Below are 14,618 nucleotides of genomic sequence, written 5' to 3'. Positions count from 1 at the left end.
TATTAAAATCTCGAAGGAGAACCTGCGGTGAATTATTCTTCCAGGTTCTGACTTCATAGTTCCCCCACTTTATAGCAAATAACATTAATTTTTGCTCGCTTAAGTTTTTAGGTATTAGTACTTTTGAAATGTTGGCTTCTTATGAATACTAATTTGATTAGTGACCTAGAAATGCAGCATTATAGAATTTTTGTTTTTCAGGTTTAAACAGGTTTAAAATGTACAGTTTTTCGGAGTGAACTTTTCTGCAATAGTTTTTCACACTATTACTAACCTTGTGAAATATCATATAACATTTGCAGTTAGAATGTTAAAGATAGTTTAAGAATCAAAGCATTACAGTGGTTCTTAGGAACATGGCTGCATTTAGAGACCAAGGGAGGATCAGCAGAGGTCTGACCAGATCTGAGAGGAAGAGAAGACTACAGATAGAGTGGGACGGAGACAGGAAGTACCTTCTGCATTTCCAGAGAAGCCATCCACCTTGAAGTTGCTGGTGCTCTTCTTCCTCCTGTGTTTTTTGCGGTTGGCGTGAGGCGATGGAGGTGGATCTATCTTAGGACTGGTGGTACTGGATATGCTTGGACTGGAACACACAGAATCTCCCAGACCGGTATCTGGACACAAAAGAGAGAGATTGATGTTAACATTCAACTCTATTTTACGGCAAGCCTATAGAATATTCTGTGGTGTCTGCTCTGGTTTAAATGATAGAGCGCTAGTGTTCGTGTGAGGCCAGTTCTGCCTGGCGTTTGGCTGGATTCTCAGGCTCAGGCTATCAGAAGGCTGCTTCACTTTTCATAAGCGGCACTGACAGCTGTGACTAGCGGCAGAATAAAATAACATTCAGTTCGCATCAATATCAGGCGGAGTGAAAGCGCTGATGTTGAGATGGGGTGGGGGGATGGCAGGCTGGCACTGAGCATGCTCCCAGAGCTGTGCATCAGCAGACAGCCTCAAGGATGGCCGTAACTTATTTTACAATCGTTTAGTCTCAGCTCAAGTGGAAAACGTGACAACTTATCTCTGCTGACAAGATGCCATCCCAAAGTGAACAATTAACCACCTCGTTCTAACAGCCGCTTTGTCCGAGCTCTCCCTTTTACACACACCTCAACGTCAAATACACCTTTCCCTCTCCCTCATATTCTCCATCCTTGTCTTCTCAAGCTCAATGCTTTCTCAAAAAGGCATTAATTCGTCTGCTATAATTCTGGCAGACATTCAGTCACAGCCAGTTTGCTTTTAGGTTTTGTTTTATCCAGTTATTTCGGAGGAAAGGAGGAGAAACAGACCACATACATCATCATGGAATAATCCACTTCAAGGCAAAGGCTAAATGGCTGTCATCGTTTATGTAGAACGAAACAAACTAAGACTAGCGAGAGATTTTTGGCATGGTTGTCTTGGTAAAATTCACATTTTAGGGGCTAAATATCATGTTATTGGTATTGGGGTTGCTTCGAACCGTGGACATGGAAAACAACCGCAGACTTGGCAACACTGGTTCAGGTGGAGCGGCAGTTACTACACAGAGAAAACATCACCTAACAAATCAGCATTTATAAATCTGAATTATCTCTGTACATTATTACAATGCAAACACCCTAGGTATTTAAGCGGTAATTTTTTTTACATGTCGGGAATTTCCCCTACTTATTAAAAAGCTATGTTCATTACAGTAGCGAACATCATGAACATGATAAACATCAGACGGACACAACCTCAACAAAGTGCCCGTTCTGAAATCTGAATTTATTCAGAGAAATATTTGACTATATACAGTATGGATTTAAAGACAAAGCTTTAGCTTTACATACACATAACATAAAAGCTAGTCAGGTTTGACTGATTTGCTTCAAATCGAGTTATTTTAGGTCAGCGGTTTGCATGTGACTCAATGGTGCTCTCTGCTGGTAGGGATTCGTAAAATGGCGGATCGAACACTTTCGGAGGCTTCACTGTCTGCTGGCAGATTAGAACGCATGAGCGATCCAGTCATATATAGATCAGTGATCAAAAGTGACAGTAAAGATGTTTATAATGTTAGAAAAAAAATTTTAGATTCCAAATATATGCTGTTCTTTTAAACATTCTATTCATTAAAAAAAATCCTTGAGCACCAATTAGGCAGACTGGAGACTGGCTGATGAAAATCATTACATTTTAAAATATATTAAAATAAGCAACCATAATTTGTCTTGGTGTGTATAAGAGCCTTCTTTCAGAAACATTCACAAATAAAGAAAAAAAAACACCATCACAAACCCCTTTTGAACAAGAGTGTACACTTGCTTAAAATAACATGTAAGTTTTTCAACACTATGAATGCAACATGAATACAAAGAGAACATATCTAGCTATGTGCATTTTTCTAGATTGTTGCTGGGCCATTACTAGCTTGGAAACGACAGAAGGACGAAGGGAAATCCCTATGTAAAAGAGCATTAATCAACAAGTTGGGTGACATGACATCAGCGCGGCCAAGAACTTATCTAAAGAATCTAAAGGCAGGTCAAACCAAAAGCATGTACCCCAGAGCACCTAAACACAGCAGTGGTAATCAAAGAGACACTCATTACTTCTGCTGTTTGTCTCTCATTATTAAGCAAAAGAGAGGGAGGATCAAGAATAGCCACAGTGGGAGGGAGAAAGGGGATATTTTTTTCTGCAACTGTTTGCTTGGAGCTAGGTCTGCTCCAGGTAAAGAGACAGGGATGTCACTGCATTTCCCATGCCCTCAAGACAACACGGAGTGAGACAAAAAGACACAGAGAGCCCGGTCACTGGAGGGGATCTTATCTCCTTTAAATGGACTTGGCTTTGTTTCCTCTGGAATAAAAGAGCTCATTACTGAGGCTGTGTTTCTCAAATGACAGCCATGTCCAGTCAGGACGAGTCAGCTCTGATCTGATCCAACTCATTTAGACGGCACACAGCCAAGTGTCAACCACTGTAGCTCTCTTCAACTCTGACCCTCTTACAATTACACTTTAAAGGCCTCTGTAGTTTTAAATGATCTCAGTTCAAACCGGCTCAGTTTATTCTGTATATAAAGCACAAGGCTGTCAGTATGTGTTTAGTCAAAAGAATTGCATTGTGGAAAAGGAATAAGCAAGCTTACTTTTAGACCACTACAGTAAATCATTTTGCAAAACATTTTGAATTGTAAGTTCAACAAAATTTATAAAATTTATAAAAATTAAAAAAAAAAAATTTTTTTAGTTATATAACTTATAAATATATAATTGAAAGATATATAATATATAATTTACTTTCAAACAATCTGTAATTTTCTGTCACCCTTTGGATGAATAGTAATAAAAAACACACAGATGTAGCAGAAAACATCTGGGTCATGTTTGCATTTTCTTCTGTCACTGGTCATAATTCATTACTCTATGCATAATTAGGCATAAAATAATGTCATTAGGAATAATTCATACATGAAAACCAGCTGAGAATTTAACAAATAGTGGAAACTGGCTCCGAGGAAGACAGGAGGATCATATCTTTCTTCACCCCAAAATGCTGCAAAATGCACATACTTTTTGTGAGAACTCTTGATTCTATGAATTATTCAGTACAGAATCCCAAAATTAGTAATAAAAAAGTGTTGGATTTCATTCAGCTAATATGAAAAAAAATTATGCAACTTCCTGGATAGAGACAAAAAGTGTTTGAGGTTAGTCAACAATCTCGCTCTCACAGCGCAAAGCAAGGAACGTCAGTTAATTACTTTGCTACCACTTATCTCTCTTCACTTCTCTCAGAAAAAAGACTGGCTCTCATTCCTATCAGCTCCTGGGGGCAAGAGGTGACAAGCAATCAGCGTCCAGCACTACAGTCATTCAGCCATCAGATCTGATTCAGTCAGGCCGTGGACAGACACATCATTAGAGCAGCAGAAAGGTTATTTGTATGAGATGCATACAAGCACTCACACAGCCTCATAACACAGCCCTCCGGAGCGCCGCAGTGTCCGAACAACCACACTGAATGTCACTTGAAGAAGAGCCACTGATGGATTCTCTTAACATCTCCACTGCTGTTTTAATGCTGATGTCATACAGACAATTATTCAAATGCTTACTGTTCCAAAGAAAGGGCATCTGTCAACAAACACTAACATTTTTATCTTTATTAACATTTTTGGTGTATTTGTGATTTGGATTTGGAATTTATTGTGCTTCATTTGATCTTGTAAATTAGATGATCAACTTTGTAACAGTTCTCAGTTGCTCACTTCAAATATGAATTCCATCATTAATGGACATTATTAAAGGAAATGTCACTGCCTCTCCTGATGAAGTTATGTTGGCATGATTTTTTCTTCTTCTAAAGCAGTTGCTACCAATGCTAAACTAAGGCTGAGGTTACTTTTTTCATTTAAGGGTTAGTGTCAGGGGCGATTCTAGGGTCAGAGCTTTAGGGATGCTGAGCACCCAATGAGCCCCACTGCCACCACCCACCCTCTTTTCACACAAAAACAAAAAAATATATCTATTGAAAAATAACTTTATCATTTTAACATTGATTCAACTAACTCCAAAATCCAGATTTAAATTCTTTTTAACCTTTTCAGAACAACATCTTAATTGTGAGAGTTCAAACAGAAAGTTCCCGGTAACAAACACAAAACTTTCTTCACTCAGCTGGTTTTCCTGACTGTTAACTACATGTGCCTCCTTTTGTATCAATAGTCATCAGATTGGTTAGATTAGATTCAACTTTATTGTCATTGAACAAAGTAACAGGTACTTGGACAACAAAATGTAATTCATCTTCTGTAAATTATGTTTACATGACTCCCGATTGTTAAAATGAGTATCAAATTAATGATAGACTTTAACAACCGAGATACACGTACGCACTACACAGGTAGTCAGTTTATTTGTCGCACTACTATTTTTGTTTCACGCTTTCTATCAGTTAATAAACAGAACTGCATGCGTCTTGTGGAAGAACATTGTAACCGGCGCTACTTCTCGTCACCCGGGTCCTGTGCTCCTCCACAGCGGCGGCGACCCGCTGGACTAAAATAGTCCGAAAATAAACACTCATTATAGGTGTACCATTGTGATTCAGGATACTGACTCCAGTACTCACCGATGTGGTTTCGGAATCGGAACAACTCTAGGTAAAACGAAAAAACTTGGATTATTTCTTACTCCAAGTTTTAGGGGTGCTGAGCTCCTTTTTAGGGGTGCTGAAGCACCCCTATAAAGGGTCTAGCCTCGCCCATGGTTAGTGTTTAGTATATGTTTTAGCACTGTGTAGACAATCAGCACTGTGATTAAAATAACTATGGAAATCTTTAGAATCAGTTTTGAGGTGGGGATTGTTCTTCACTGGCACTTCTCTTGGAGGAGAAAAACAAATGCTGCAGCTTTGTTTCAGGGTTTCTGCAGGATTTTTAAGCTTAAATGTAAGACCTTTTTAAGACCTGGACAAATTCATTTGATACCATATTAGCGAGGTTGGGCAATGTCTATAGTTCCACATTAAACTGTAAAGTTACTGTAAAAATCATAATTTACAGTTCAAATACAAGTTGGTAGCACTTTATTTTACTGTCCTGTTCCTCATGTACAAATCTAACACGTACTGTAAAATAAAGTGCAACCCAAGTTTTCACAAAAACAAAACATTTTATAAAAAGCTAACTTTACATTTCAGCCTTTAAACCATTTTAAGAAAATGGACAAGTCAAAAGTATTGATTATTATATTATTTTTAACAATTATTATCGATAAAATATTATATCAATTAAATAATATAAATAAGGGTTATGCGATATCGACAAAAAGTGATATCTCAATCATTTTCTGGGATTTTATCGATAACGGTAATTAAATAATGTTTTGCTATAGTGTTATTGTGCTGATATCTTATCTCTAATTGTGCTAACAGCTGGCTCCTGAATCTTTATATTCTTCATCTTCTGTGTGGTAAGTTCACAGCAATAATAGATATTAATCATTTCCATATAGTTGCATGGCCATTTTTACCTTTAAGCCATTTTTCTTAAACTGTGCACCATCTTTTGAGTCAAATTCTTGCATTTGGGCTTTTACCAAGCAAATGAAATTAGTATCAACAAAATTGGAAAGCGGAAGCGGCATTAAATGTGCCATTTAGACGCATTTACACACTGCTTAATGCAGCTTTGTGGACATGGAATATTTAAACTTTTAATACATAAATAATGTTTTGATATTTTAAACATATATCATTGAAAACTGACAAATTTGAAATTGTTTCTAAAAAATGAAAAGGTAAAGACTTAAAATACTTTTTTAAGACCTGCGGAAACCCTGTGTTTATGTGTGCTGTGTGAAACAGGTTTAAAGGTGACAGAAAATATTAAAAACCAAAACATAGGGTTAGGGTTAGGTAAGAATTAGGTTAGGGTTAGGGTTAGGTTAGAGTTAGAGTTCCACATGTTTTGTGGAAAATAATTAGAATAAAAAAACCGAACATTTTAAAAGATGTACTGTTGAAGTCATGTGGGGCCTGTGGCTCAGCTGTGTGCAAGTAGTGTCCTGCTGCGAACACGGCCAGGAGCCCATTTAAGTGTTTCACAGCTTTAATTGTTATCAGGGGGAAACAAAGAGTAAACTATAGGCAGGGGTCAAATAACAGACCTAAAACTAGTCACACCATGTCACTGCAGTTCATCAGCACACATAAAACATTGTGCCTGACAGCTGTCAGTCCAATAGTGACCTCTGTGTGTATGCCCATTTCCCGCCCTGTGGCTGTTTAGACATGAAAGATTTAATAAAAATAGCCAAGTATGAAATTCTCTGACAACAGAAAGGTGACAGACTGATAAACATCATGCTCCAAACATTTCTCTTCTGCTAGCCGTCGACAGATGAGCCTTTGGTAATGTGGTTCTCCTGAGTGGCCATTACTTTGATGAACAGTTAAAGCAGCATTAGAGCTTGACACAAGGATCAATGAAAGGTGGAGTGGGTGTATGTGTGTGTTTACAACTATAGGATAACAAATCACTGTTTAAAGATCTGTTCTCACTTCTGAAGAAAAACCTTCAAGACGACGACATGCATAAAAAGCAAACCCCCCTGCACCAGTTCGAGGGGCTGCACATGGCAATGTGTCCTTACACTTACCCGTGCTGATTCCTGAGTTGGCGATAACTGTGGCATCACTCCATTGGTCAGCACTGGACACAGAATACGAGCGCTGATGCATCCCATCCGGCCGACTGTTAAACGACACCAGACTGATGCCACTCGCCATCTGAGACGCTGAAGAACTACTGGTCACAGATCCTTCAAGAGAGACGCATAAAAATTAATGCACCATTAATATAATATACCCAATGCACCAAATTTCCTGATTTGTTCTTGTCAACTGTAATGCCATATAGTTTTTGATGGTATTCTAGTGTACATTTAGAGTGTAGTTTTTATTAATTTTTTTATTTTTTTGGCAAATAATGGTTTATAAAAATATTTTTACAATAAGTAAAATATACTGACACAATATATTGGTTATCAGCCAATATTAGAATTTGTTTTTAGCAGTATTGGTCAGTTATTTAATATGGTATGGTCATTTCGACAAATCTTTACAAGTCTTTATGAACTTTTTGAAGCTTAAATTTAGGTTACCTTGACTTTCAATTAATGGTTGAGAGAACAAAAAAAAATGCATTTTTATATTCAAAAAATGGATGAAAATCTTATGGATTTGAAATTGCATTAAGCTAAGTAAATAATGATAATTTTTTGCATTTTGTGGTAAACTAACCAATTAAAATGTAATATGAAACAAAATATGCAGAAAAAAATGGGCTATTATTTTTTTGTTGGAATGCATTAATTATTAGTGGCATTCCAAATAATTTCGTTTTTAGTGCTTTAATTTATACAAACAAGACAGTATCCAATTTTACGACTGTGATTATCAGCTTACTGATATTGACCAAAATTTTAATATCAATGCATCCCTCTTTTTTCTTTTTTTTTATTCCAAGCGCGTCTTTGTTACAATTTTAATGCTTGTTAATGGTAATAATAATAATAAGTGTTACTAGCACTCATGCACAGAACTTCTTTATTTGTTGTCGTCAAAGTGCATAAATAGTGACATCAGATTACTCGAAGGTTAATTATTTATCACCACCGTGAGTCATCATTGAACTGCGGGAGAGCTTTGTCTGATGTGGAAATTAAAGTGGACATCATAGGAAGCCGCATCTAATCGCACTAATAAGATTTCACCACAACTGCTTACAAAAGAACGCGGGAGGGATATGATATGACACACACATACATACTCAAACACAATCGACCACAAGGCTTCTGGGCTTACAAACAGAGCAAATCTAACAGTTTGTCCAATAGCGGGGAACAAAATGTAAATAACGCTGATTTGATGATACTGTCTGCTCTAGCTACAGTCACACACAAAATACTCAATGTAGTTTAAACACAAAAAAGAGGGTTCAGTAAATACTTAATTTTCTGGCTTTTAATATGTTGTTGTTGCAAAAAGGTGTACCCACGGGCCTCCACTGGCCCGTTGCAAACTCGACTGAATGAAATGTCACGACTCAATTTAATCTCCATTGTAGCGGATAAATCAGACGGCAGCACCTTTGGGTAAATGGCAAATGCTGATCATACTTCAGGAGAGCCCTGATAAACTACATTTTTACATCAGTGGTCGTCTGGAGGAAAATAAACACTATGTATGTATGAGGGCAGAAAAGGGTCTACACACACACACACACAGCGCAAGAACAGCAGTGTGTGAAGATATGCTATAATGGATTCGGTGCATAATTGGAGCTCTCGCAAAAATGAGATGTTAAAACCAAAGGAATAAGAGGTGCATGTGTTCACGCAGCTGACCCAGCCCTACAGTCAAATACTTCACTTACAAAAGCTTGACTGCCGTACCACTGTGAATTATCTCTCTTTTCTCCTCTACAACTCCCTCGCTCCTTCCCTCATTCTCATTCTCTCTCTCTCTCCCTCTCATTAGAGCTCATTTCGGACTTGCCTGACTGGAGAACGAGCGCTGATTGCATTAATATTCATGACAATAATTAGTACATGTATTATGGGTCACTGAATATTCATGCTATTAGTTTGGTCCTCCTGGTGCTTTGTGTGTGTGTATGTGACTGAGAAGGGTCTTTAACACTCCTTGGGGGGCTTAAGGATTGTTGATCCAATGAGTGTTACACGAATAACGAAACAATACCTTAATCGTTTAAATTCTCTACTAATGAAGACCGCTTCCTAGACCTATTACATCGACATTAAGACACTTTTGTAATACATTTGTTTTCTTGGAAAGCATTTGATAAAACAATGCAAGGAAATGTTTTGTATAAATTTCATATGTATTAAACATTATAATTAATTATTTTAATTTATACAGAATTAAATATATTTTATTATCCATTCATTTTCCTTAATTCTTGTATAATGTATGGTCAAAGACATGTTGGAGGCTATTTTCTCAAGGAAGGGGAACACCCTGGATGGATGATCAGTATGTTTTTATATATCTTAAATAAAAATACAAAATACTTTTTTTATAATTTATATTGTTATCTAAATTTTATAGATTATTATATTAATTAATCTTAAAATCATAAAACAAAAATCAAAAATAAAGAAAAAGCACGATTAAAATGTTACAGTGATAGATGGTCAGTATATATTTCATTATTTTTTTTTAAATATATGTGATTTAATTCATAATTATTTAATTTGTTATATTATCATCCAATTTTATTTAATACAAAACAAAAAAAGTTCAACAAAACAAAAAGCAAAACAAAAAACACAAAAAAACCAAACCAAAACCAGACAAAACCAGACAAAACAAAACAAAACAAAAAACCAAACAAAACCACGAACCAAAAGCATGATCACGTTACCTGGTGTCTGTCCAAGCTGCAGGTTGCTCATGTCCTTGGTCATCCCATTGGTTTTGGGACTGGGGGCCGCACATGTGGAGATGGCCCTAGGGGGCCTCTTCCCTGGAACCTTCACTGTAGTCCGCAGCAGGTCGATCTCCTTCCCATGAACATTCTGCATATAATCCTTTAGTAAAAATGACAAAAGGATTACTACAACAGGAGTGGACACTTTGGATGAAAAGTGTCTACTAAATTTATTTTGTCAGCACACAGTTAATTCTGCCCACCCTCCAGAGGTGAAGAAATCAATATTAATGTATTTGATATTCATTGTGAAGTGCACTTTCTATGCAGAAAATCAGCCTTTTAAAAACATGCAAAATCTTCCCCCGAGCTTCTTTTTCCTTTTCTGCGGATCACAGCATGCCATCGCAGCATGTGTTTGGATTCTGACTCTGTTGTCTGGATTTGCGCGTGGCTTTGCTTGCGTTGATGATGAAAGTTACTCAATGCTAATAGGGATGCAATTACCAGCCGCAAGCTGTTGGCCCGCCACTCCTGAAGGGCTCTCCTGTGGCTTGTTAAACCGTGTTGAGAGCTCTTGGCTTTGAATTGCCCTTTTGTTGGCCTCTGGTGAGGGATGGACACGTTGTGCTCTTGCTGTAAATTGCTCAATGTAGTACACACATACACAGAGATTCTCAGGTCTTTGTGTTATTTGATTGGTACTCAGCTGATATATGGCAGTTCTGGGTGGTACACTCGCACTCTCAAAGCCTTGCCCCTGCTCATTAAGGCAAAAGACTCCACGAAGTTGCTCTATTGAAGAACATATGTTATTGCGTTTCATGTAGGACATACACTCTGGGGACGGGTCCATATGCAACTCGTGATTTAAAATAAAGGATGAGCAAGCCACTTGAGGGATTTAGTTAAGGGAGTTGAGTGCTCAAATGAGAACAGTTGATGAAAAGATCATCATCTGGCCACTTCAGGGGCAGATGTGCATTTAAAATTGATGCTACACATCGATGAATCTATCAAATCGCACCCGCGCTGAAATCATAATCATGTAATGTTTAACAAAACCGTGCAAGTTTAAATCAACACACAATAGTTATGTGCCTCAAAAAAAGATTACATAAAGTTGTGGCGTGGTTGTAATGGATGTGTACATGGATGAGTTATTTGAGTTTTTTCCTCACTAATTAGGTTGCATCTATTGCCATCCTCTTAATCAGCAGCATTAATGTGATTTCTTTTTCACATAGTTGAGCAATTAAGAGCCCTGATTGAGTTTCATCCTATTAGCCTCCGCAAACACTCTAATTGATGCCTGTGCAGCAGACACCTGCTGATGAGAGGAACCTGGTCACAGCCAAAGGGAGGAGGGGACTGTATATGATGACGCACACTTCTTCTAATTCACCCAGATGAGCTGGCTGGACTAAAATTTGTCAATGTGTCAGGAAGGCATCTAACCGAGTGATGGGTTAAGAAAAAAAGAAGAAAAATTACATTACATATACATAGTTTATATTTACAAAGTATATTTAATCAGCATTTTCAAGCTTTAAAAAACATCAAGAACAAATTAAAATCAAGTGGTTGGGTGGACAAAAACAAAAGAGAATGATGAGAGAAAATTTTTCCACTTGTGTTCCAAAGATGAATGAAAGTCAGGTTTGAAACAACATTAAGGAGAGTAAATGTCAAAGATGAGCATTTGAATTTTTGGGTAAAGTATCCCTTTAATGAGTAACTCAGCTATAATATATACTGTAGAACAGCAGCAACAACAACAAATTAGACTTTAATATATTGGTCTAGGTCTAATTTATACCAATAAGCTCATTAAGGCCTAAACCAAAATCACTGATGACTGAGGATGGTTATATATATATATATATATATATATATATATATATATATAGATATATAGATATATATAGATATATATAGATATATTTAGTTTAATAAACATTTTCCATTTTAAGTCAAAATCTATAACAAACTTAAAAAGTTACCATTTCATTTTTTAGTAAGGTGTAGTTTAGTTGTAGCACTTGGTATTTTTAATGTGGCATTTACATCAGATAAACTTTTTTTGCTTTCATAATCGGGAAAAAGAGAGCAGACACTGTGGTCTCACCTGATTTGATGAAAAATATCCCTTGAATTATTCCAGTGCACATCAAATTTACTTGAAATTTCTTGTTTCCAAGTCTCTCTATGCTGTTTTTTTTTCCACTTTTCTTCACTTCTAATCACTTTTAGCTTCCTGTATTCTAGAAATGTCTCTATAATAGTAAAATATTATAGACCTCACATATTATTCTATGCTTTTGTAAAAAAAAAAAAATTATAATTAAATGCTAGAGCTCATCTTACACATCGTTATTGCAACAAAGTGTGTAACAGAAGCTACACAGTTCACAAGTCTATTGCAATGAAAGACATAACTATGTTTGAGAAAAAACGCTCTACACTTAAACTGAGGAACGATGTCAACTTTCAGTTTTAGTAAAGAACAGTCTTACAGTCTGATCAGCAGTCTTCCAGACAGTACTTAATGAGATGGGTTACATTGCTTTTCAGCTGTTAAGGATTTGATGTCTGGCTGAATCAACGTCAATTTAAGACAGAGAGCCGATTCCACACTCAACGCATTCCTGAACTTTTTATTTAAGGCCAAAAGCACCGAAAATTCCACTTTACACAAGTTGTGGCAAACGGTATCAAAAACATTATTGCCCTGTTGGCGAGTTCAGGCTATTAATTTGACACATGTAACCAGAAGAATCAACAGGACAGCCTTGTCACTCTATCATGTGACAGCTACTTGAAACTGATTTTTTGACAAAGTACAGGAACGCATTGATTATGGAATACAATGTATCTCAATTTAAAGGGAATGCACGGGACTGTTTTTTTTTTAGTCCTGCTCCCGCAATATATTCACCTTGTTCAACCACTGTCCGCTCAAAATAATTTTCTTTCGACTATTTCCGCTAAATTAAGATCTTTTTTCCAAAATCTCACATTAAAATTTCTGCTGCTGAGATAGATAGGCTAACAAATAAGGCTATGTTTATACAAAAACGATGTAGTCAAAAACATTGTGTTTTTAAAAAGTTTTATGTACACACGACAACGTTTTCAAAACCATCTGTATTTACACATATCCGTGAAAATGGATTACGTATGCTAGCCCAGTAGTTGGCACTGTCACCTGGTTAGTAAACAGTGCCTGAAGGGAAGTGATGATTATATGTCGTATACGATGCGTCTCCACTGTTGGTTGTTATATTGGTGAAGTAAATCCACACTTTGTACCATGTACCCTGCCATTGCTGTACGTTTGTTCGTGTTTGCGTTTAAAATCGACACGTCACCGTCTTCAAAGATTCATTTTGGGTGTCTACACGGAAAGGATAATGGTGGCATTTTTTTAAACTTGCACTTTGAAACCCGTTTTCAAAAATGTGTGTTTTCAGTCACCAAAGCATTGTTTCATGTAAACGAACAGTCGAAACACATGAAAAGTTTCCCGTTTTTAATTTGAAAACATTGTCGTGTAAAGGGCCCCTAAAAGTGTAGTCTGCACAAAATTGTAAGTAGGACAAGAGTGTCGCAGAAAAGTGTAGCAGAAGAAATAAAAATGTAGGTTGAGCAAAATGTTTTGCCTATTAATTATTTAAATATGAACAAAACCGATTTGTCCTTCAAAGACAGAACATCCACTTTTCTCTGCATCCTGCTCTGTCACTGATAGACAACCTATATTTACCACCAGTACAGCCTGCTCTGAGGACCGTTGTGCACATGCTGGGCGTACAGACACAGCAAATAAAATGCGTGAGGCTGTACTGGTTGTTGATAAGAATGAGTAGGCTAAAGCACAGAATCTATGCTGTTCTGAAAGGAAGTCGGGAACAGGATATTGTTAGACTGTCTGCTCCCGTTCAAATTACACCAGAGTTACCGTCCACTGACACATTTAATTCAGAAATGTAATCGCATTGCAAGAAATCTGGTCAGGCAGCCGCAGGGATGCAGACCTCTATCTCACCTAGTTTTTATATGCTTTTTATTTGTGTAATAAGGAAGGGGAAAAATATTTTAATTATTTTAATATTCTTATTTAGCCTAGCCATGGCCCCCCTGCAATACCTCCCGCAGCCCACAGTTTGGGAAGCACTGCTATAAGGCAGCCATTTCCATTGGTGTGTGGGCAAACAAGTCGTCTGAATTGGTGATTATAACAAGCCATTACAGTGTTATATTACACATCAACAGCGCCAGCCGCATGCAAACAGATGAGTTGGTAATTAAGGACAACATCGTGTCATCAGACACCATGCTTACTGAGGCGGACACAATAATCCATTAAACGTCAGTGAAAAGGGCATTAAAAAATCTGGATGTTACAGTGATGGGTGTACTGAGAATAATAACAACATTAACAGAGCAGGAGCAATAAGGTGAAGAGAAAGGCAAAATTCAATACACATATACTGGCGGTGTGTGTGTGTGTTGGTACTCACATGCAGACTAGGATGATACGTGAGGAGTCCATTGTCACAAAGCGTGACGTATTTCTTCTTCCACTCCTTGTTCAGTGACTTGCCGCTTCTTTTCAGCAACATGCCCTGATACACAAAAACAGAAATACAAAGTTAAATTCTCATTACTGAATATTAACAGA

General features: G+C 37.1%; 1 protein-coding gene across 5 annotated transcripts in view; it reads right to left on the bottom strand.

Moving 5' to 3' along the window:
• The window catches only part of agap1 (ArfGAP with GTPase domain, ankyrin repeat and PH domain 1), a 184,740-nt gene that overhangs the window by 31,461 nt on the left and 138,661 nt on the right, over nucleotides 1–14,618 (bottom strand). For all 5 annotated transcript variants that reach the window (XM_026262123.1, XM_026262124.1, XM_026262125.1 and 2 more), the window contains 4 exons: nucleotides 14,458–14,562; nucleotides 9,929–10,094; nucleotides 7,140–7,301; nucleotides 456–617 (listed from right to left, as the gene is read on the bottom strand). In XM_026262123.1, coding sequence (XP_026117908.1) covers nucleotides 456–617; nucleotides 7,140–7,301; nucleotides 9,929–10,094; nucleotides 14,458–14,562 — 595 coding nt within the window. The remainder of the gene's footprint in view (nucleotides 1–455; nucleotides 618–7,139; nucleotides 7,302–9,928; nucleotides 10,095–14,457; nucleotides 14,563–14,618) is intronic.

The sequence above is a fragment of the Carassius auratus genome, chromosome 6 (genome assembly GCF_003368295.1).
Source record: "Carassius auratus strain Wakin chromosome 6, ASM336829v1, whole genome shotgun sequence".
NCBI lineage: Eukaryota > Metazoa > Chordata > Actinopteri > Cypriniformes > Cyprinidae > Carassius > Carassius auratus.
Note: the sequence above shows the minus strand (reverse complement) of the source record. Positions and strands in the feature narration are given on the sequence as shown.